This window comes from Bombus vancouverensis, chromosome 2 (assembly GCF_051014615.1).
Source record: "Bombus vancouverensis nearcticus chromosome 2, iyBomVanc1_principal, whole genome shotgun sequence".
Taxonomy (NCBI): domain Eukaryota; kingdom Metazoa; phylum Arthropoda; class Insecta; order Hymenoptera; family Apidae; genus Bombus; species Bombus vancouverensis.
Window position 1 is genome coordinate 16,481,433 of NC_134912.1, and position 22,741 is coordinate 16,504,173.

Below are 22,741 nucleotides of genomic sequence, written 5' to 3' on the forward strand. Positions count from 1 at the left end.
TTCGAGAATCAGAAATCTTTTTATTACTTATAAAGTAATCACTTGATACATCCTTCTAATGAGAAGTTACTCGTACGAGTTACATAGACTCAGAAAATAGCGAGCAGCAATTAAAGAAGTCATTGCAAATTACACGATCGTTCCTGTAATCACGTTGGTTCGAAACGCTGTCTATTGCCAAACACTTTTACTTGACAAAGTTGTGATTCGATCCTCCAACTTCGTACAAACATACTTTACAAACTTGTTCATCATCACCCGTATAGAGCTTATCGTCATAATTATAGAAATCAGAAGCTACCTGTAATAATACTTAATAAACGCAAGAAATCTAATTGCTATTATATGTACACTGCTGTTCATAGGACATTTATGTATATGGGAACGTTTACTTATTAATCGGTCAGAATTTTCTATTCGTACAGAACAATGGTGAAAAACGTATAAAAATTTTGTAAAAATATGCGTCAATCTCACTGTAATGCGATGTAAATCGTAGAAGATCTCGAGACGAATAAAATAGTATATTTTTAGAAGTCTATCCACAAATACAGTGACAAACCTAATAATACGAATGATAGAATTGATTAAAATAGAGAATCGAGTATCCTGACGAATATAGACAAGAGAAGAACGTTCAATGTTGTTGTACATAATTAACGAGACTTTTACCTCGGTATTGAATATATAAATACTTTATACTCTGAGAATTGAAATATAATAATTTAGTCTTAATACGTTTCAATAACTTCTCAATTGTCCATAAATGTCCCAATGATTACAAAAATGCAGATGTATCTACCTCTAAATCAATTCAATTCTACCAAACTCACAGTTTTCATTAAACTTAAACAACCTTCTTTAATATTCAAAAAAAAAAAAATCCGAGAAATCTTCAATTCATTCAGCACAAACCAGTTAATATATTCACTGCTATTAACGACGTGCGATCACCGCATATACAATTTTACCCTTCTTCTTTCCCATTAAAAATTTCTTTATTATATATTAATGATATTTACTCTATTAGGATATCCATTGTTTGTTTCTTTAGTTACTTTATCAAAATACATAAAAGAAGAAATGTAATATTAAGATTAATCCATAACTGGCGTAGCGATCATTTTAGCAGAAATGACCAGAAATTTGCAAAACGTGCTTAGGTATGAATTGTATATATATGCACTTCCGTCCATAAGTTACGCGACTCCTCTTTGTCCTACACATACGCGTCGATAAAATAGCTTTGTAATAAAATCTCCAAAACGTAACACGTGTAATTCAGTTTTCCCAAAAGTATACGCAGAGATGACAATTTAATGTCGATTTAACTTTGTAATTCCAACATTCGCCTGTACCTGTTCCAAGCGTCCTGTGGCCTATACGACGATACCGTAGACCGATAATTATTAAGTTATACGTTGGTTAACAATACGACGTTAAAAATAACGATTCCTAGGGTTTCACAGAGCCCATCTTACCAATTACGGGACGAAGTAACACAACGTACGCGTCAATAGCAGCGAGACTGTTGATAAATCGTCATTCAACGATCGACCAGCATCATGATCAGCCATAGACGATTAGATAAATTAAAATAAGTCTTCTGAGATTCTTCCGCGTAGATCGTACCAGCGGAGAGAATTTTCACAACTTCGGCAAGCAGCCACGTTTGACGTGGACAGAATATAGGAATAGAACAGACCACCCAACAACTTTCGTGACAATGAAATACGAACGGACTAAGCTCGGCTCGTTACCGAGGGGAAAATCGTAGTATTTAGGTCGACGTTCACAATGCACGGCGAGCTACAACAGTGCCCCTTTTGTTTTCCCGTTCTGCCGCAGTCAAAACAGACCAGCTGCAGTCTAAATTAGTGGCGCACGTTTAACCCTACCGGCTAAAATCGTCGCGCGAATCGATTAAACATTCCCCTGGCTCCGTTTCGATTCGCTTCAGAATCGGTTCACGCTTCCTAATCTATATTTTCTTTTTCTCTTCTTTCTGTCTGTGTTTTTGCACTTTCTTCCCTTACTATTTCGACAGATTAGACGGACAGACAGACGGAAATGCAGTTTCGTTCGCTGTGTTACGCGCGATTGATTTTTGCGAAGGAACGCGCCTGTTAAATGTTTTCAAAGAAAGCGTGATAAATTGGAAAGGCTGTTCGTAACGTCATTACTCTGTGGTAATGTCGCTTCACTCGATTGGATTTATTAATATTAATTAATACGCGAACCGTGGATGTTTACGCAAATCTGCATTCTTGCAAATACGTCTAAAGAAATGCATATTTTTCTATATCCTTTATTATTAATTTGAATATTTTGTACGTGGCGGATTATTAGGTGCATTCTGTAAATTTTTTGGTAGATGCATAAACATCCAAATGTAACTGGTTATTGATATATTATCGTATCTTTATTAGCATACCTATTATCGTAAAAAATATAGGCGTAAAATTTGCTTATATTCGTTGCGAGAAAAGCTAGAGAACGTGAATTGATTTAGCGAAATTCGACAAGATTGATACAACGTCCAATGCTAAAAAGATTGCACACATATAATTTTCTGAGAGAAAGATTAGGGTTTTATGTATCAAATCTGTTAGTTAAAGAGCCAAGGGGTAGTTCTCTTTTGTCATTGTCCACGAATTTCACACTTTAACCCTTTCGTTAGAATGCAATTAACGATTAATACGATAGTTCGTTATTGCATAACGATAGTATAACAGTAGAACTATACCTTATACACGTTATAAATTATTAACAATGTAAATTTTGTCTTTTATTCGAGTCATTCGAGATTGACACGTTGACTGCCATCAACGTGAATTAATTAAAGTATTTAAATTAAATAAATGTCCTTAATATCATACGTACTAATATATACAGTCTTTTAAATGCAACTGTAGTCTGTTTAAACAAACTTGTTTTTTAATGAAATAGTAGGACAATCGGGCAGCAGTCAACGTATTACATAATGCATAACGAATTCTAAAGAAATATGCGTCAGAATAATTAAATTCTATAAATTATTCAATCTATCATGGAAAATATTAAAACATACCGTGTGACATACATTATCGAGCAAAAATTTGAAATTTTCTCGTTTATTCGAAATTAATGTAAAAATAAAGCAGATACGAATAATAGTTTGCTTCGTTTCGACAGATTTATTATTAAAAAATATTCTAAGCTGATATTGTTAAAAGTTCTTAGACTATGAAACACATAATAATCTCAAACCTTTGACTCGTAGTGTATATCAAAGTAATATAACAAAATACAAAAATTGTACAATTCTAGACGAAAATCTCGCTTGAAATATTCACTGCTGCCAAAATGCAATGGCCCATTCCTCGAATTGGATTTTTCTCTCATAGCAAATGTCTTCGTTTCAAGCAATAATCTTTCGTTTCGTTACGCTGGCCACTGCGCTGTTTGCCTCCCTAAATAAATTATTCTGTCAGTGGTTGCGTCAGCAGGATTACTCAAATATTTGAATCAGCGCAACATGAGCGTCAATAACAGTGAATGTATTAACCAGAAATATCAAACTATGCTATGTTCAGTCACGGTCGTTAACTAAATACAATTGGTATTATTATCCGGTGACTATAATAATCCGAAATTTTAACGGATGACTATAATCAACGTTAATGATCAACAGTATTACGTCAAACATTATTTACAGCTGTATCAAATAATTATAGTACAGCTAAAATATGAAATTTCCTTTATTAATTATAGTTAACGACTAATACGACATTTTTACGAGTAACTATAGTCACCTTTGTTAGAAAGCGCTCGATGTTGGATGATTATAATCACCCGCAGCAACGAAAGGGTTAGCGAAGCGTTAAATACGAAGTTTCACGCGACTAAAGCCCGATATGGGCGAGCGAATTTTATCTTCAGCTAAATGTCGCAATGCTCGCGAATGCATCAGCGACACGCGAGAATTCGCAAACGGCGAAAATTGACCGTCGCGTCGTGAGATTATAACGTTGCGCCTTTTTCTATTTTTGAAACGCAAGTTTCGCTCACGCGAAAAGAAAAATACGCACGCAAAGAGAAATATCCACGCGACAAAACCCACTTGTATGCATCGATCCTGACGCCACCGATAGTCGACGAGACATTGCGAGCGTGGACCGGAAATACATCGAAGCCTGTTTAACTGCCGCATGTCAAGGTGCATCGACGTCCTATGCATCGTACTTCCATTAATATTGCTTTCAATAAAATTACAAACCGTGGAGAGATTTTAGTAAGAATTTAGCTATCTTCTCATTCGTATCGACGTGGATACTTTACGATCGTGGGATTAATTCAGAGTGAATTAATAGGATTTTGTGGAGATAACGTTAAACGCGATGCTGAACAATTTCGAGTTACGCGTAACGTAACGTACATTAACGCTATTAACATTAATTAATATTAGAACTACCGACTTGTAATGTGCCATGGTAAACAATTATATTAGACGCGTGTGTTGAAAATAAATAAATATATATGATTATACTTCTACCTTGATAAAAGCTAACATTGTATACAATTTTGATAAAAACATTTGCATAGTTTCAACAGACAATAATTTTTTAATCTTATTTTGACAGATTCGGTAATTCTCGTATCGATAATACGACAAAAATAATAAGGCAATAAGAATATAAATATAAATAATAATGCTATAATGAGGACGTAAATAATTCTAAAATAATAGCACGATAATAATAAAGGAAACACTATTACGGAAATAAATTAGGTCATATTTTATCTTAATAATCTATTACAACCTTTGTGTATGAACAAATAAGTGAACCTTTGATTCGTCAAAATTCAAATATCTACACGTACACCACCGTTCAAAAGTCTTAGGACAATTGTCACGTTTGATTGAAATTTCGTAAGAATTAAATAACTATTAAGAAACATGGAACGATATCGTTCAATTTAATATTTAAATACGTTAAAATTTGTATGCATTTATGAGAATTTATGACTGCACAAACACCTTATACCGAATACACGTAACATTCGAAAATATGTAAAATATTCAAAATATAGCAATAGCTCTGTAATATCTGATAAGTAGAACAATTTTCTATGTTCCATTTTTTTACTTATATTCATAGGAATATGAATTTACATAAAGATTCGCAATCTATTGATGTATTGGTATATTATTTAAAAGACGCGTAAAACTATAAGTTCACATTCTACGTGAGATACTAAATTTTTGTTAAAAACGGATATTCCAAGAGTTTCGTGCAGATTTATGCCACATATCGTAACACAGCTATTCGAATTGATAACTTTTCCTGCATTTCACTCGCGTTTCCAATTTCATTCACTAGTAAGAAGTCACTTGAAAGAAAACCCCAAAAATAACAACTAACAATTTTTTAAAAAAATATATATATATGTAAATTCGATAGAATTTCAAGTTTTCGCGAATCGATCGCCTGATTTCCAAAATATTACACCATTACATATATATATACACATATATGTATATATATTTATTTCCTCTACACAACTTCACGACAACACGATTTCCTCAGTTCCTCACCTGCGACAGTTGAGCAGGCACTGTTGTATTAAGTGGAGCGCGCGAAATTAGTTAAGTATTCACATGAATCGCGGCTCAGCGTGGTTTCGTCGTCGTCGTTCTAAGCGTAGAGGACAGAAATGGAAACGCGCACACGGGACAAACGAGAAGATGTTTCAGCGACGCGAACTCGGCCCGAAACGCCGTGATTGTCGCCGATTTATTGCTCTAAGAACTTAAGATGAAACTCACGGGCCAAGGCCGCGTCCCTGAGAAAGGCAATACTGTGTTTCTTTTTCCTCTTTGGGAAATTCCGCGCCATTTTTACACGCTCATACTCTCGCACACACTCCGATTATCATCTCACATTCTTTATTTTTCTTTTTTTTTTTGTTCCTTTTTCTCTTTTTATTCTTCACGTTTATTCACCTTTTTGTCACTCTCGTTCCTCTGGTTGCTCTACTCGTGATACGTTCGCGATTCGTTCATTACGCGGAATTATTCGTTTCGGTTGATGCATACGGAACGTCACTTTCCCCAATTACATTTTAAGGACACGTAGTTTGTTCGAAACGTCATCTATTCGATGAAAGTAATTCTCGTACGATGCAATGCACCTTCTCGATTAACTTGATCGTTCGGAATTTATAAGAATTGCTAGTTCTAACATTCAGAGATTCTTGAATTGGCGTTGTTACAACTTCCTTTAAGATAATTTGTATGTTAAAAGATTGAAATATACGTAAAGAATATGTTTTTAATGCTCTACAAATGTCAAGTTTCGTTTATATTCACTTTTAGAACATCTTCTCGAAAACTGATGTAAGAGAATCGCAGGAAACATAATTTGGATATTTTTATTCGAAATATTTCTAACGCGATTCATAGGAAATTTCTTCTTCCTTTGACGCTGAAATCGAATAATTGACGATAGGAGGAAATTTCATGCGCCGGTCCATTGCCTATCAAATTGAAACTCCGGAGAAACGACATTTCATATGCATTAACTAGTAATAGCTTCTTCAATGTCCTTCTTCACGGTTTTGATGATCGACCTCGCGTGAAAGCTTTGCCTGTCGCGATTTCAATCTAATCGCGGGCGTGGTAATTGATGCGATTACGAGAACGATTATTCCCCTAACGAATAATAATACTAAAACCGAGTGATAGGCACACGGTTTTATGATCGACGACGAAGAGGAAATTACTTTCCGAGAGGAAATCAGTGAAAATATTTATCTATCTACATCGATAAGTCGATTTGATCTGAAGGAAACTTTCGAACTTTCGGGAACGTCCCTCGTTTCTCATTATCTTCTTGGTTCCGGTTCTCTCTTAAACCCGATACACAGTCGCGAACGTCGAACGGCATTGACTTTTTCATCTCTTCGTTTAAGTAGTCGCTTAAGATCGTTCCACGAGCAATACGAATATTTTCATCGTTTAACAAAGTTACATATAAAGTAATTATTTCAGTTATTGATACTTGCTCCTTTATTTCTAGATAGCTTCTTATTTGTCCGTAGACTGTTCTTTCGATATTCTTAACATTCTTTGATATCCTTCTTCCAGACTCCTCTTTTAATACGCGATTTTTTTTTAAAAACACTCGTATTACTCGTTACTTGATTGGATAGTTCGTATGCGTATTACAAATACGCGATCTGTTATAAAAAAATAAGGAGATTGTAGTTACAAAGGTTTTATTTCGAAAAATCAAAGTAACAGGTTCCCTTGAGAAGCGATACATCGACAGAGACATTTCCTTTCTTTCCTTTCGCAGCAATATCGGTGGTATTTGTCCTTTAGAAGATTCGCTTGCACAATCAGTCTGATGGCATTTTCAATGTCTGAAATCTGGAATGAATTTAATATAATTTTTCATCTTAGGCGATAAATTTCAATGTAAGCAGCGGGGAAGTTAAATTCTTATTATCATAATTCGTTCGCAGATCAAAATACGCTGAAAGACAATGCAATATAGAAGAGTTAAGAATATTATTACTCGATAATTACCTCGTACCAAAGCATTTCAATTTGGAGTATTTTAATTCGAATATATCTGAATTTACTTATGGCGTTTTTTTATTTATTTATTGCTGCAATTATCCAAACAAAGGAATAACGTTCGAATAAGAGGAATTCTGCTAAAAACGAGAAAATGAAATTATTTTACATTCGTCCTTCTGGAAGGATGATGGAACCACTTGATCTTTTGCCAACGTTACCCTCCTCCTCCTTCAACCTCCTTATTTCTATAACAGATCATGTACGATAATATAAATCTCGTGAAATTCCATATAAGCATTAACGTTTCTTCGTATTTTTATACACATTGTAGAAATATACTCGATGATGAAGTTTAATCGTCGCGTTACAGTGTTTCTCGAGATTCTTGTCAGCGACTGCGAGCAAGATCAATATGTTTCATGCTATGAGAAAATTCATAGTACGGAACTTGAAAATAAAGCTGAAATTCCAAATTAAAATATCCAGTCGTCATACCTATAATACAGTTAGATTCGATTTCTTGACGCCTCGATCTTTTATGCACATCTTACTGAAGAAATAAGTGGAAGAATATTTTTACTTGCTCGATATAAGCTTTATTTTTGTCTACCGGGTGTAAGTTTTATTTTTGGTTTCCATTGGAGGTCGCAGAATGTATTCATTAGTATTCTAACTAAATTTAGAATATCAATAAACTCTTTGGAAGCAAAAGTATGATATAAACTTGGAATTGTTTATCATATAATGCAAGCTACGTCGTAACATAATTTTATAATCACGCAACGATGATCGAAGCAGGAAAATTTAACAACGAATAAATGAAAAAAAAAAAGGAAAGTCTATGTCGTATTTGACGCATACAATTTTTATTCAAATTTTAATACTCTTTTAACAACCGCAAAGATATAGATCTTGAAAACCTTGTATGACTATCGTCAACGAAAAAAATAATTCTTACAACGTGCTTTTACTTCTTGAAATTATGCGATCTTCGTGCCATATACATTTTTGTATAACGAATAGCGTACAATAAATTCGGGTCACCGTATCAGGTAAATCACCCTGTATATCTTCAGGTATCGTTAATAAAAAATTTACCCTCGATCGCCATAAACGCGCTATTATTCTCAAACCTCTGGCTTCAAAATGCATCGAATAACAACATTAATATCTACTGATATTTCCATGCTTCTCGAATATTATAATGCCTGCTTTGGCATTAAAATTTCAAAGTTAAATGTTGTTCGACTAACAGCATGCTTCAATCTATATTGACGCTTTCACTTTCATTTGTTCCGGAATGTTGAATTTCTAAGAAACACCGTGACGCAATGAATTTTCACGATAGAACGGTTCTCTATTGATCATCGCTTTAGAAAAGAAGAAAATGACAAATACAAAAGGGAAAAGAAAGGGAGAACAGGAGTCGCGCTTTATTGGACGTCGACGAAGGTTAAAGCGTAAGATTAACACGAGAAAGTTCAAAGGGAATCTCGAATCGTTCTGTTACGTTCGAAGAGAAATGGTCGAAAAATTTGGGAAGCAATGGAAAACCGTTTAAAACGTCGCCTTACTTACGATGAAGATCGCAGGGAATTAGAAAATTTGAATTCGTCTGTGAAAACTTTAATACGTGTTTGCCTCGTGACCATCGATTAATCGTGATAATCTCAGTAAAAATACATTTATATACGCACGTACGAATAAATCGACTACTGACGTTACGTTACGTTACGTTACGAGAATAAAATGTCACGGACAATTTTTAAAAAAGTCGAACATTTCCACAGATATAATCGATCGTTTTCTTTTTTTTCTTTTTCCTTTTTCTTCTATTCAATATGTTAAATTCTGACTATTTGAGATTTCAATATACACACGCGTGCGAGACTTTCCGATATGTACAGGATTCGAAAAGATATTGGATAACGCGTAAAACAGATTCTTCTCCCTTTCATCGAAGCGGATATATCTTCCAGAAGAACTAAATTTTTATCGAGACAATTGTTATAGCGATATCGGGATTATCGATCGATTGATGCAACGAACAAGTGGCATGAAATTTAAATATCTTCTATTCGAAGTATTTACACGTATTTGTCTGTTTCCATATTCGTTAAGAGTTAAGAATAATATTGTATTATTCTACGATTAAAATTATTCCTATTTTATCTCTATTTTCTATAGTAATCTCGAATAAACATTATTCCCCAGATATCTGAAAAAAAAGACCTTTAACCGCACAATGTTCCAACAATGATCCCTTAAAATAAACTCGCAACTTCCGTTAGCTAATAATGAAATTCAACTTTAACATTAATAACGCTGTTCGTTTATCCTTCGTTAACTACTTCGCTCCATTGATCGATCACATCATCATCGAGCATTTATTTATCGTAACCTTCGTTATTTCTTCGTTATAGCTTCTGTACAGATCTTAGAATCTAGGAAAATATTCTTTGAAACATCTACACGAACGTGACTTACGATTCAAAAAGTGCAAAATTCGGATATTATAACCGGTGCCTAAACTCGATCCGTAAGGAAGTTATGCAAACGCGCATCGAAATCTCCGAGTAATTGAAACGATTCGAATGCATCACGATCCTATTAGGCGATAGATGAGATAAGAAGAAAAAGAAAAAGAGAAAAGAAAGAACAAATCTTTTCTTATAACTTTCGTATTTAATAACACGACGATTTAACACGATTCGTAAGTATTTAAATCTTATCGTTCGATTTCACGATTTACACGTTTCGACGCGCGATATCGCGCATCATCGAAGGATCTTCGCGAGGCGAGAAACGATAGAACGATCGCAAGGACAATCTTACTTGTGGATCGATTCCTAAAAAGAAACGTTCGCACATCGAATCGAAATTTTACACGGGTGGCTATAATCACGATGTACGTTAACGTAGATGACGACGTGACGGTTCGACGAAACTCAAAGGAAACGATGGCTGTTCTAGGATAACTTGAACCGAGGATAACGGAACATAAACGCCGGAATGGAAACGAAAAACAGAACGAGGGAGGATCTTTTACTCTGAACGCAAGTTTAATTGAAATTTTTAATGAAATTCAAATAACGTTGGAGTTAACGAATGTTTCATTGAGAACTTGGAAAATTTCAATATCATTTAAATTAAAACATTTCCGTTCGTTCGGCTTAATTTAAATAAGCGAGACGAAGCTTCTCTCGATCGAATAAAACGTTCAACCAATGTTTAAAGCTACGTTTCAGCGTACAATTCTGGCTTCTTCTTTCTTCGTGCTTCTCTAAATCGTTGCGACGTTCATCGAACGTAAGACCTCAGGTTTGTTCTCGTTAAATAATAGGGGCATTAAATACAATGGAAAATCGATCGTCCGTTCGATGAACGATGCACAATTTAACCGGGATAGAGTTACAAAGGCATCGTGATTACGCTACATATAAAAAATAATCAGAACAACGTATCTTACGCTCGAAGGCATTTCTAGAATCGATTCACCATCGCTATATTGGATATACCAGCACTCTCTACTGACATACTTACAATTAATTTATTTGATATGCGGCCGTATACGCACGTACGATTCCTTGCCGCGGAACTTTTCTAATCTCGGTCTCTAACACGATCACTTAAAAATATCAGTTTAATTACACAGGATAAAAGACAAACGAGGAGCGGACACGCGCGAATACGATTTCTCTCGATCTATTTCACCCAACCTACTGTACATCCTACGTACTCGTACTTTTCACGTTTCTTAACGCGATTAAAGTCGAAGCTGGATACGAATCGAAAAAATTCAGACGAATCGATACGTGGACAATTTATATAAATCGTCGTACATCGATCTAACGTTGATTGTTAATTTTGTAATATCGAGTTCCTCTCGCGAATCACTAGATCATTAAATCGTTGAAACGTTCGAAGATCGTTTCTCATAGGAATTCCTTGGATCATTCGCCTAACGATAAAAATATATGCGGGTCGATAGAACTGGAAGATGAAAAACGGCTCTTCCTGATGAGAGCGCCAGAAACAGATACACACGAAACACGCATGAAACAAGAAATTATTATCATCTACAATACGTTTCGAAGTGGATTATTTAAATACTTAACGCTATCGCGAATCGAGTAGAGAGAGACAAAGAAAGAGAGAAAGAAAGAGAGAGTATTTGATATTAAACATTCGTGAACGCGTTCGCGGGTGTCCAACATGTATAACTTACCTCGTAGACGTCTAAAGGTATATTATCGTAACTCCATCGTGTTGAAGAAAACGATCTCACGTGTCCGTAGGAACGAACGATGCTCGAACGAGTACCATATGTATACGTTATACGATATAATTCGACAATAAAATTAGAGTAGTCTAGTAATAGTATAATATAATAAGCGACGATAGACCGTCTTTTTAAGAGCTAATTGGTGTTCGTACGTTGATCCCTTTTTTCATTTTGGTACCGAGTTATGATAATTCTTCTCCTCGATCGCTTATCCATTCGTTTATCATTATTCCCCCTATCATTTTTATCCGACCTCTGTTTGTTCTCGTTTCTCAATCGATTTTAATATCGCTCAAATGGGTGAACGTCGCTGCTTGGCTACGTTTCTCGAAGACTTCGCTACTTCCGATCATTTTTATGGATAGGCGCGATACAATGGATCTCTTGTCAATAATGGAATCCTTAAATCGCGTTCTCACGCTCCAAGCACGTGAATTCGATAAAAATTCGTAGGAAAAGCTGCTTGTAATGCGCCTGAAGAGAATTAAAAGTTATCGTGTAATTATATCGAAATACACCCTGAAGCTGCGTGTTAAAGAGCTTGCAGAGGATTGAAATATTCAATTAGTTGTTTCAAATGGAATAACATACACGTGTGTTACAAGGATAAAAGAATACTTGTGTTGGCATGGAAGAGATGTTGGAAAATTATTCTACGATCGATGCTTACAATTGTATTATTTTATCCTAAGACAACTTTTCTGTCCATAAATTTTGATGGAGGTACCTCCGTTATGGATTCCACATGAAACTGCGATTTAAGAATTTCGTTGGTTCATCGACTGACTGGCGCAATTTCGTTTGAATCGGTGTTTTCCATCACGAAACTCCTGATTGTATCTCGATATCATATATAACGGTAGAAGATATGTCGATTAAATTTCAGGTGATCACGCAAATACGTTAAATCGATTATATCACGCTAATCCCACGTATGAAGCTTTTCAAAGTAGATTGTATTATCCAACTTCCCAAATATTTTTCATAGATTTTTCTATTAAATCCATGCACACTTTCCTTCTCTCAGTAGTTCCATTTTTTTCTTGAAATCGTGTCTGTAATCGTGTGTACGCATGTGTTCACGTGTGTGTGTATGTGTGTGTGTGTGTGTCCAAGCAGTGTCAAGAAGTTCGACAAATGTTCACATGACAAGAAAAAACAGCATCGTGAAGAAACCTCTGTATCTTAAGAACAATAAATATTATATCAGTATTTTAACGTACGTAGAAAATATATGTATGTATATATATATATAATATGTATATTAACGCGGGACTTGTTTCTTTAAATAGAAAAAGATATGTATACCCGATGCGACGAGGTATCCTAGAACAAGCGAAGAGAACAATTTAACAAGATAGTTTAAGTAAACGTTTGTATACCAGCAGAGTCGGATAGAACTTCTTTCCTTCTTGACGAAATTCAACAAATAACCGTCACGGTTAATATTTCGCTTGTCGATCACGATTATCAAAAACGTTTCCTCGAATGTAGGCTCGTACAGCTCGAACGATCGATCGAGTAATAACAGAAAGAAAAATTTATGGAGGCACAACAAGGATAACAACGTGTTCTGAAAAATTTCAACGGACAACAAAGAGAATTCTACGGTGGATCGACGATCCTAACGATCACATTGATCGAACGAATAATTCTAATTTCAATTGGAACGAAAAATTCTGTCCAACTCTGTGAACGCTAATCCCTAGAAACTACGTGTCCTCCGCGTTTGAAAGAAGACGACAGCGTTCGCGACTAAAACGCGGAGGCGAAAAATTGTAAAAATCGCGTCTACGTAGAACGACAGAGCTAAATTGATAAAGATAGTTTATTTATACTTCGCCAACTCGTAATACCTAGAAAATGGAACGTAGAAAAATATAAAATAAAAAATCATACAAACGAATACGGTGAAGATTAGTCTTTATAATACATCAGCTACTCGATTTCATTTTTCCAATTATCATATTCCTTTGAACCTAGCCTCTCACTAATTCGGTTTCTTTCTCGGGTCGTGCCCCGTCAAGTTCCACACCCTTAAAACTCGCCGATACGTTACACGCAACAGCGACGTCGCGAATGAGCAAAAAGTTTCCTAATTACACTTGAATCTTCTGCACACGCGTGTATTATTCCTCGACATTCGTGCGACTATCTTCGAAAAAATTTGCGGACAATCTGTTCGCGCGGTTTCGTCGTTGGTAAATCAAGAGGAAATATGCGTACGCAAATTATTATACGCTTCCTCCCTTAGCTATACGAGAGTACGATTTTAAAAATATATACGTGTATGCATGTAGAGGCTCGTAATCGATCGAAAAAGTTTCCTAATCTTTATACAACACATGTACGTATGTACATATGTAACACGTATGTATCTATGTATTGTTCACCTATGCAGAATGTAATTAATTTACACGTTCGTAGAAAGGGATCTCGAGGCTCCGACGAGAAAGGTTGGAGAGCACCTTGGTAAATTACGCGTCGACATCGCTAATCTGTCGATGGAATAAATATCGATTTATCACATGCGACTTACGCAAACAAAAAGAGAGAGATAGATAGAGAGAGAGAGAAAGAGAGAGAGAGAGAGAGGAAAAACGAACGTGTATCGTTGATGACCGATGTCGATGACGATCGTCGTTCGTTCGCCTGGATCTCCCTCTGGTTGTTCCATCGAAGATAGAATTTTACTCAGGATCAGCTCAGGCTCTACCAATTACGGCCGGAGGTCAGAGCGCGTTCTCCATTTCTTCTGTTGTCAGCTGGAACTGCTCTTGACCTATATAGCAGCGAACAAAGCCGATTTAACGATCCACTGGGAGCATTACGTAGGCAAAAAGGATTTCAGTATGATAGGATGTTTGATCGAATAGCTTCTCAAAGACTTTCTTTCCGATGAAGGACAGTCGATGGAATAGTTCTTTAGAAAACTTTGCATAATCTTATCGTCGGCCTTTCATATTACGGCTTTGTACAAATTGTGAGAGATAAAACAGATAAACAATTTATTCCGAGTTCATGCAAATACACGACTATCGGGAGAATAGATGTCACAAAAAATATTTTTTTATTCTCGCGAGACCGTTTCTAGGAAAATTTTCAAGGCCGTTGGAGGATATATTTAATACTTATCTATATCAAATTGCATCAGAGTGCAACAAGAAATGGGATAATATGACCTAGAATTATATCAAAGATGAGAGTCTAGAATCCTTTCCTTTCCTTTGGATATCGGCCATTCCTTATTTTCACACTTTATATACCGTCTAGATTAAATATTTTCATGACCGATTCAAGATAGATTCAATCTAGATTAACAACTTCTGGACTAGAAAATCGGAAAGAGAAACTTTCTTCTTATTTTCTTTTTTCTTTTTTTGAGGTAATACCCGGAGATAAAACTAAGATTAATATAATCTTCAGAAGGAAGAGATAAAAATAACATTCTGATTTCATAAAATAATACAATATATGAAATAGAAAATGTTTCCTTCGCTCATCTGATAAAGCTATTAACGTAGATTTTTATTTCTCTCGACTGGCCCTAGTTTTTTACCATTCTGTGCTTCGCTACGTCATCATATTCGCAACTTAGACTAGCGGAATATTTTTTTCTGTAACAGGGTACCCAAAGAAAAAAATGGAAACACTTACTGCATAAATACGCCGCGAGGTCACGGTCCTCCGCTTGCAGGGCTAGATCGCGAGGTGTGTTGCCGTGTCGATCCTTGATGATTAAAGTAGCACCACCAGCCACTAACATGCAGCAAATGGAACGACGTTTATATTGAGCCGCTTTGTGCAGAGCGGTTTGACCTCTGCAATTAGAAAGTGCAGATCATTCTTTTTTTTCGTTTGCTCTCTGTTTACGCGCCTGGAATAAATCTCTTCTTTGATCGGTATTATAGTTTGCATATACTGAAAAGATTTTGAAACATGAACAAAAAATTTTCCGATTTACGCCAGAGCATTTATAGTCGGTTATTTATGCCTTGTGCTATAAACGAAGCTAATTCTTCGAACTTTGAAATGTCATGGAAAACCTTCTTCCTGCCCTTTCGTGGTAGCCACGTTTGTTTAGTTTGTTTCTATCGCATCAATTTTTGTTCACCTTTTATCCGTTTCTATACATTGGACCTTCGTTTTCTGCCTGTTTTTATATCATACAACTTACTTGTCGTTGTCGATCATATTGAGAATACTCGATGGTGCGCAAGCGATGAGATATCTGACAATATCCTTGTGACCATATCTCGACGCTAGGTGAAGAGCAGTTTGTCCAGAGGAATCGATGGATAGAAGAGAGTATCCTTTCTCGTGAAATTCTTTCAAAGCCTGTAGATCGCCGATTTTCGCTGCTTTCAAAATACCATCGCTGGCTTTCTCCAGTAATCTCGTGTGAAACGTGTGAACCTCAGAACTCAAGCCAAAAAGTCTATCTCGTGGACTGGAACAAAATTATTTTTATCCTCTTTATACTATTTGTATTCAAATTAATCGTTCTTCTCTGACTTTCCTTTTCTTTCTTAATTTCTAACTTTCTTCTATTTTATTCAATATAAAACCTTATAGGATAGATAGTACGGAGGTTTCAAGCTTTGTGAAGAAAAAGTAAGGCAAAAAATTGATATTGTGGTTAACCGAAACGGGAGAAGTTAAAAGATAAAGAAGAAGAGAAAAAAATTAAATATTTTCAAAAGCTTTCCCATTTCACTGGCGCAGGGAAACTCTAGAAAGAAACGAACGTATTCGCTGCGGTATAATACCGTATTAACTAGCATTCCTCCGCAACAGTAATCAAGAAAACCAAGTAAAAGGAACATCCTAAGCACTGGAACGAAATTAAAGTTTCTCTGGAGTGGTCGGTTTGGAAGTGAATGCGTGCGGGTTTATTTTCAAAGATATAGATCCCTGCAGCTAAAAGGAATGCGGAATGAATGGTTGGCGGTATTATTGTTAAAGATAGAGATTTCAAGGTGGAGATTTTACATATGATAGAGATTTCAGATACACATAACACTGTTTTCTCTAAAGTTACTTATTTTCTTTCTGGTTACGTGAATCGACTAAATAACAACGCATATTTTATATCCTTTTCTATATTTCTATCTTGCACTGGTTACGTTACGTTAAGTAAAAAAATTAATCTAAAAAATGAAGAGCAACTTGGTGCATACGAGAGATTCAATTTTACTTCATCTTGAACTTTTAACACTTTACCATTTTTAAACTTGCAAAAAGATAGAAACTTAATCTCTTTGCTATGTCTTACAGTTCAAATGTTGCTCAATCGAATATTTCATTGAAAGTTGCATTCTCATATAAACTTGCATTCTTATCAGTAGCTCTTCTTCAATAAAAAAATTCTTAAATAAACGTCCCATGGAATTACATAATCCAATCTTTGCAAGATAAACTTGTTATTAGTACAACTAGCTATAAACTTCTAATTATACATTCATGTGCTGTGATATCAAATTGACTTTAACAAATGATGATAGCTTACCTAATGAAGGTAGGTGGTGTTTGATTTTGTGACTGTGAGACAACCGTGGCAGAGATTGATTTTGAGGAACTGCTTTGCTTGTTCGCGTCTCCAGATATTTTTTCCTCCTTCTTCACATTTGGAGATTCATCCTGAGGCGCGTCTTTATTCATCGATTCATGAGATTTCGCAGTATCCTGATCCTTGTCCTGTATCTTCGTTTCAAGTGGTGTTTCATGTGGTGATTCAGGCGCTGCAGTTTCAGGTGGTGATTCAGGCGCTGCAGTTTCAGGCGCTGTAGTTTCAGGCGCTGCAGTTTCAGGCGTTGCGTTCTGTGGTTCCGAAACTGGCTGCGCCTTTGGCTCTTCTTTAGGCTTCTCGTTTGTCATGGCTGCATTTTTCTTTGGTCGTTCTTCGCTATATTACACGTTCTTTCTATTAATCTAATGATACGATTGCATTACCATTACAGATATCATGGACACACGGACGAATATGTGAAGTGGCAATAAAAGGTTCAAACAAGGTATTTATTTTGAAGCTACGAGTCATAATTGCGTAGCTCTTGATCACTGTTATTACATGCGGAATTATTTAATTATCTCTCTGTGGACAATATAGACGAAAGACAAATAATTATACTGCTATATCACATAAAAAGATATTGTTCTTTGTTTAAAGTGTATTGACTACTCGAAAACATTTCTCTAATTTTGACATCTCGTTCAATGTGTCATTATATAGATTATATAAATTATCTTTATACAGTATCGTTCAAGTTTGAAATCATTTCGTATCAATCAACGGCTTTATATATTAGATTTTCAAAATTCATTCTGCTTAAAGCTTAATTATTAATTTATATTAAGTAAGGGAAATATCATACAAATTACAGATAAAATTACAGAAATGTCTTGTCTTAGATTAGACTCTGTCTACAGAATTTCTACTATAATAGAACGTAAACTAATAACTTAAAATTTTGTAACAATAGAATAAGCATAAGAGATAAAGCAAGAAAGTTATTTAAACACCATATGATGGAATTAATTTTTACAATAATTCTATATAGCCGGTATATGTTGAACAAAGAACAACATTAACATGTTCCATCAATGGCTTTAATATTATTACATATCGTTTTACTTTCGACCAATACAAAAGGCACAGTACAATGTTGATTACGTATCAGCAGAAGGATCATATGATAGAATCGTCATAACAAATCGATCGAAGACGATTCAAATAAGAAATTCTAATTCGATGAATGAGAAGTACCTTGGCGACGGATCAGCGGCTGCCGATTCTTGGCTCGTAGACATCTTCGTCCCATCAGGCTCGTTCAACTGATTGGAGGCACTCTCCTCGAGGACGTACACCGCTTCGACAGCTACATCAGTCACGTAATGGAGTTGCTCTTGAGCTCTATCAATCCTAAAGAATCGTTCCGCGGTACACGCTGAAAATTGATCCGAATGGTAAGTACGACGTAAATTATGCACAGAAAATTATTTACCTTTGAACAAATCTCTTTTTTTTATAATAATTCTTTAGCAAAGGACGATCCCTAACTGAATCCTTCACAATATTACTCAAGGCTGACGACCTTGATAAGACATTAAAAAATTATTGAAATAAACGATAGGTCCCTCTTTGTAAATATTTAGCAATCTTCCAAAAGTGTCTACTATTATTTCGTGTTATTTAAGCATTACAGATAAATTTTTATTAAGAAAAGAAATCTAAAGTTATTACATGTGGCCAAGAAATCTCGTGAATCGTAGGAGCAAACAGTCCGTATAGTCGTACTTACAGTCGAGGAAGCAACAAGTGTCCATGTTATGGTCTTTTGCCAGGATCTTCCTCAGCGATTCTAGGTCTGTGGTGGCGTCGAGATCAAGTGGATCTGCGATCCATGTGGTCGCGGCCTTCTTCAACATGTCTTTATCGTGATGATACCTCTCGTAATCTAACATCTTGATCTTCATCACCGGCAGTTTTAACCTCTCCAGTTTGACGTCTTGCTGAGGTTTGCTCGCGTTCTTTCGTTTCGCCAGCATTGTCGCTTTGTTTAGCAGTTTTAGATTTATAATGGATGGCAGCAGTCGACAAGCCTCGCCATCGACCTAAGGTACGAATTATAGTTCTTTTTGTATACAATTAGGTATTCTAGTTGTATACAATAAATGATATTTGGCGTGCGATTAAATTTTTATTTCATGATAATCTGAGAAACTATATCTCAGTTGTGATATTCTTAGGGTTTGCCAGAAGAACGCAAGAAACATAAATAAATAAAGTAATTTGAGCTGGACTTTTATCATAAACGATTATGTAATATAGTATTTTCTATGTTCACGACGTCTGATTTATTTGCAATTTGTCTTCTGTATTTTTTTTTCATTACACGCTAAGCTATTATTTACTCGCTCAAACTCACTAAATCGCTATATCATACCGTTTAGTTATCCAAGCTTTTTATTGCGCGTTTCTTAAGTTTCCTTAATACACAAAAAATTGATTTCAAACTTTACCTTATCTCCTAAATCTAAATAATCACTCTCGCGAGATAATCACTGTCGTGTATCATAATCGAATATCCAATTTTTAATGAAATATTAGCATAATAAATGATTGTAACAAGTGATAGTTTAGTCTCTGCCGCGGCTGGCAGAGCTCCTGGAATAACTCAGAAGCGATAAATGTAATTAGAATTTTTTGATCGATCCTTACAATTATAATTAAATATAAAGAATTATAATTGTAATATAAAGAAGTCGAAATTTGTATGTTTCAGTGAGATAGGTCGAGACCCCGTGAGAAAATGAATACTTGTATCGAGACCTGATATTTCATCATAGCACTTGAGGATAAAAGGTTCCCCATGAAGAAAATTTACCTGCATTGGAATGGTCCTTGTAGTAACCAGCTTAGCTGTGCTACATTGAGCAATGCAGGTGCCGTGTCCACCTGCTTGAAGAAGCGGAAGCTGGTACGTCGTTAAACCAACAACCTCGATCATTCCATCTTCCGTCGATGGTTCCTTGGTTCCACTCGCAGCACCCCAAGGATGCGTTCCGCCGCCGTATGAGGCAATGTTCAAGAAGACTATAGCGTGAACTCGATGCTCCTTCAATTTCGGCGTCATATCCTGGCCGTCGCAGTCCAACGTCACGAATTCTGAGAGATCCTTCCATTTTCGTCGCACGAGATCCTTACCACCCATTTGACCATAAAACACTTTGTTTCGTAGCCGCGAGTTAAATCTTTCTGGATGCGCCTCTGCAAAACAGTCGAATACTTTTATACTACTTTGTCTTTCCATATAAATATTTGATCAACTTTCAACATTTATAGAAATAACATTTATGACTGGTATAGTGGTTGAAATATTCAGCGCATTTCAATAAGGGTCCTCCGCAAATAGATTTATCGGCTAACTTGTTTCTTAAGTTTCTTTCTCTTTCCTAGGCAACTTTATATTTTGAGACTCGACTAAAATATTTTTACTTGGCAGTCGATATGCTTGAAATATTCGTAACAGTCGGAATATCTGAAATATTTATACCAGTCGAAATATTCAGATCCGACAACTAATTATATTTAACTATCGTCATTTAATTCGAACGAGCTGAATGGAAGCTATAGATATACTTTTGTTACAAATACATTTGATACTTGATAACAAAAAGATGTACAATGTAAGGATTTTACTTCAATCTATTAACCGGATCAGACAAATTAATTTGTCAATTAGATAGCCAATTTCCTTACCAGTTGAAATTCTCCTGTTTCATAATTATAAAAACGTCTAGCCAAGAGATCAACTGGGTTAACGGATTAAACCTCGCAAAGAATTCTGCCACATCTTCTCTTAAAGCTTCTCTAACCCCTAAACTATCGATCCTTCACAACCATTCACCCTCAAAACGTCCTTACATCCTCTCACTCTACATTCACTCTCGTTCCCAGCCACATAGAAAACACACGGCCACTCAGGGGTCTAAAATATGGCATTTCAGTGAAAGACGTTCGCATGAAATATAGCAACAGGTCCCTAACTACTTTGCAGGGTTCTTCGACGGTTCAACGGTACCGACGGAACGTTTCTAAATAATTTAAACAAACTGTTGCATACCGCTAGGGAAAACCTATTTCGGGAGGGCTGGAGGATGAGACCTTAGAGACTAACCTCGAGCTTCGTGAAATTCAAGGGCAATGTGCGCATCCACGCCAAGAGAGAAGTAATTATTAACGACGTTCAGAGGTAGATTCTCTTTGCCTTTGCCATTATCATCGTCGCCTTGCGCATCAGGATTCCTCTCCACTACCAGTTGCCATCTATCCAACAACGTCGTATCGCTCTCTCCGATATTCGTCAAAATCTTCCCAATTGGCTCGTCGGTGTAACCGCCGCCCCATCCTAATGCCCTGGCCAGATCGTTTCCGGTTCCCAGAGGAAGCACGCCCACCGCTGGTGGAGGAGATGCACCGATCTGATCCAGGATCGATAATACCCAACCGACCGTACCGTCGCCGCCACACGCCAGAACTCGTAGATTAGGAACTGTCTTGAATAATTCCAACCTGAAAGCGAGGAAATATTTTCTTTTTCGAGGAAACAGTTTCTTCTTTATTTGCCTTTCGCGTTATAACAACAAGTTCGCGAAGGTATTCAAACGTTTGTAGACACCTTTTATCGACTAAAATTTTATTTACGCTGTAATGATTATCAAGATTGTATTGGTGAAATTCGAAATAAATCTGGAAACATATTGCACATAGAAAGGATCAGTTAGTGCAAGCACATGTATATACCTCGCAGAGATCGCAAAGGTAGTTGAACAATCGATAATAACAATAGTCGATTAAATTGTAGGATTATAGGATATTTGTTATTGTCTACGTATATTATGCGATAAATAATTTTATAACATGGAGTATAAAGGTGCATGCACGCGTGCACACAAATATACGTATTTAATTAAAACGTACTAGAAAATCAAACAACTTAACCGAAATGTGATTATCACGAGTCACCTAGCACCGAGTATTTGGTAATTAAAAATTATTGTCCGAATAGTTTCGTCGATTCACTGCTGGATATCTCGAATCGTTCGAAATAAAATGAAGCTAACCGATTGATGGCTTTTATTTTCAAACACTTGATTAATAAAATCAAGCTGCAGCTTGTAGCGTATGTGATACGTATTTGAAGAATTTTTAACGCATTATTAAATGCGTTTCACTCGACGTAACAAATGTTTGTCATATTTTCAATCCACTGTAACATGCTTTTTATTCAATGTAATACACGAATATTTCAAAAGTGAAATTTCGAAAGACGATAACGCCATCACATGCATACTACATTTCACGATGTTTGTCCATACCTATACCA

General features: G+C 35.9%; 1 protein-coding gene across 7 annotated transcripts in view; it reads right to left on the reverse strand.

The window, feature by feature from the left end:
- Positions 1-22,741, reverse strand: part of rdgA (retinal degeneration A) — a 63,351-nt gene continuing 40,610 nt past the window's right edge. The window contains exons 4-13 of one of the 7 annotated variants that reach the window (XR_013059975.1): positions 21,533-21,927; positions 20,240-20,622; positions 19,154-19,466; positions 18,619-18,799; positions 17,362-17,757; positions 16,030-16,302; positions 15,510-15,673; positions 14,459-14,634; positions 7,734-7,812; positions 1-7,414 (exon numbers count right to left, since the gene is read on the reverse strand). Coding sequence is in view for 1 of the 7 variants with exons in the window: in XM_076623962.1 (XP_076480077.1) it covers positions 14,585-14,634; positions 15,510-15,673; positions 16,030-16,302; positions 17,362-17,757; positions 18,619-18,799; positions 19,154-19,466; positions 20,240-20,622; positions 21,533-21,927 (2,155 nt within the window). In the remaining 6 variants the exon portion in view is untranslated. Of the gene's footprint in view, positions 14,635-15,509; positions 15,674-16,029; positions 16,303-17,361; positions 17,758-18,618; positions 18,800-19,153; positions 19,467-20,239; positions 20,623-21,532; positions 21,928-22,741 lie in introns of all 7 variants that reach the window. The other 6 variants (XR_013059976.1, XR_013059973.1, XR_013059971.1 and 3 more) reach the window with 6 other exon arrangements.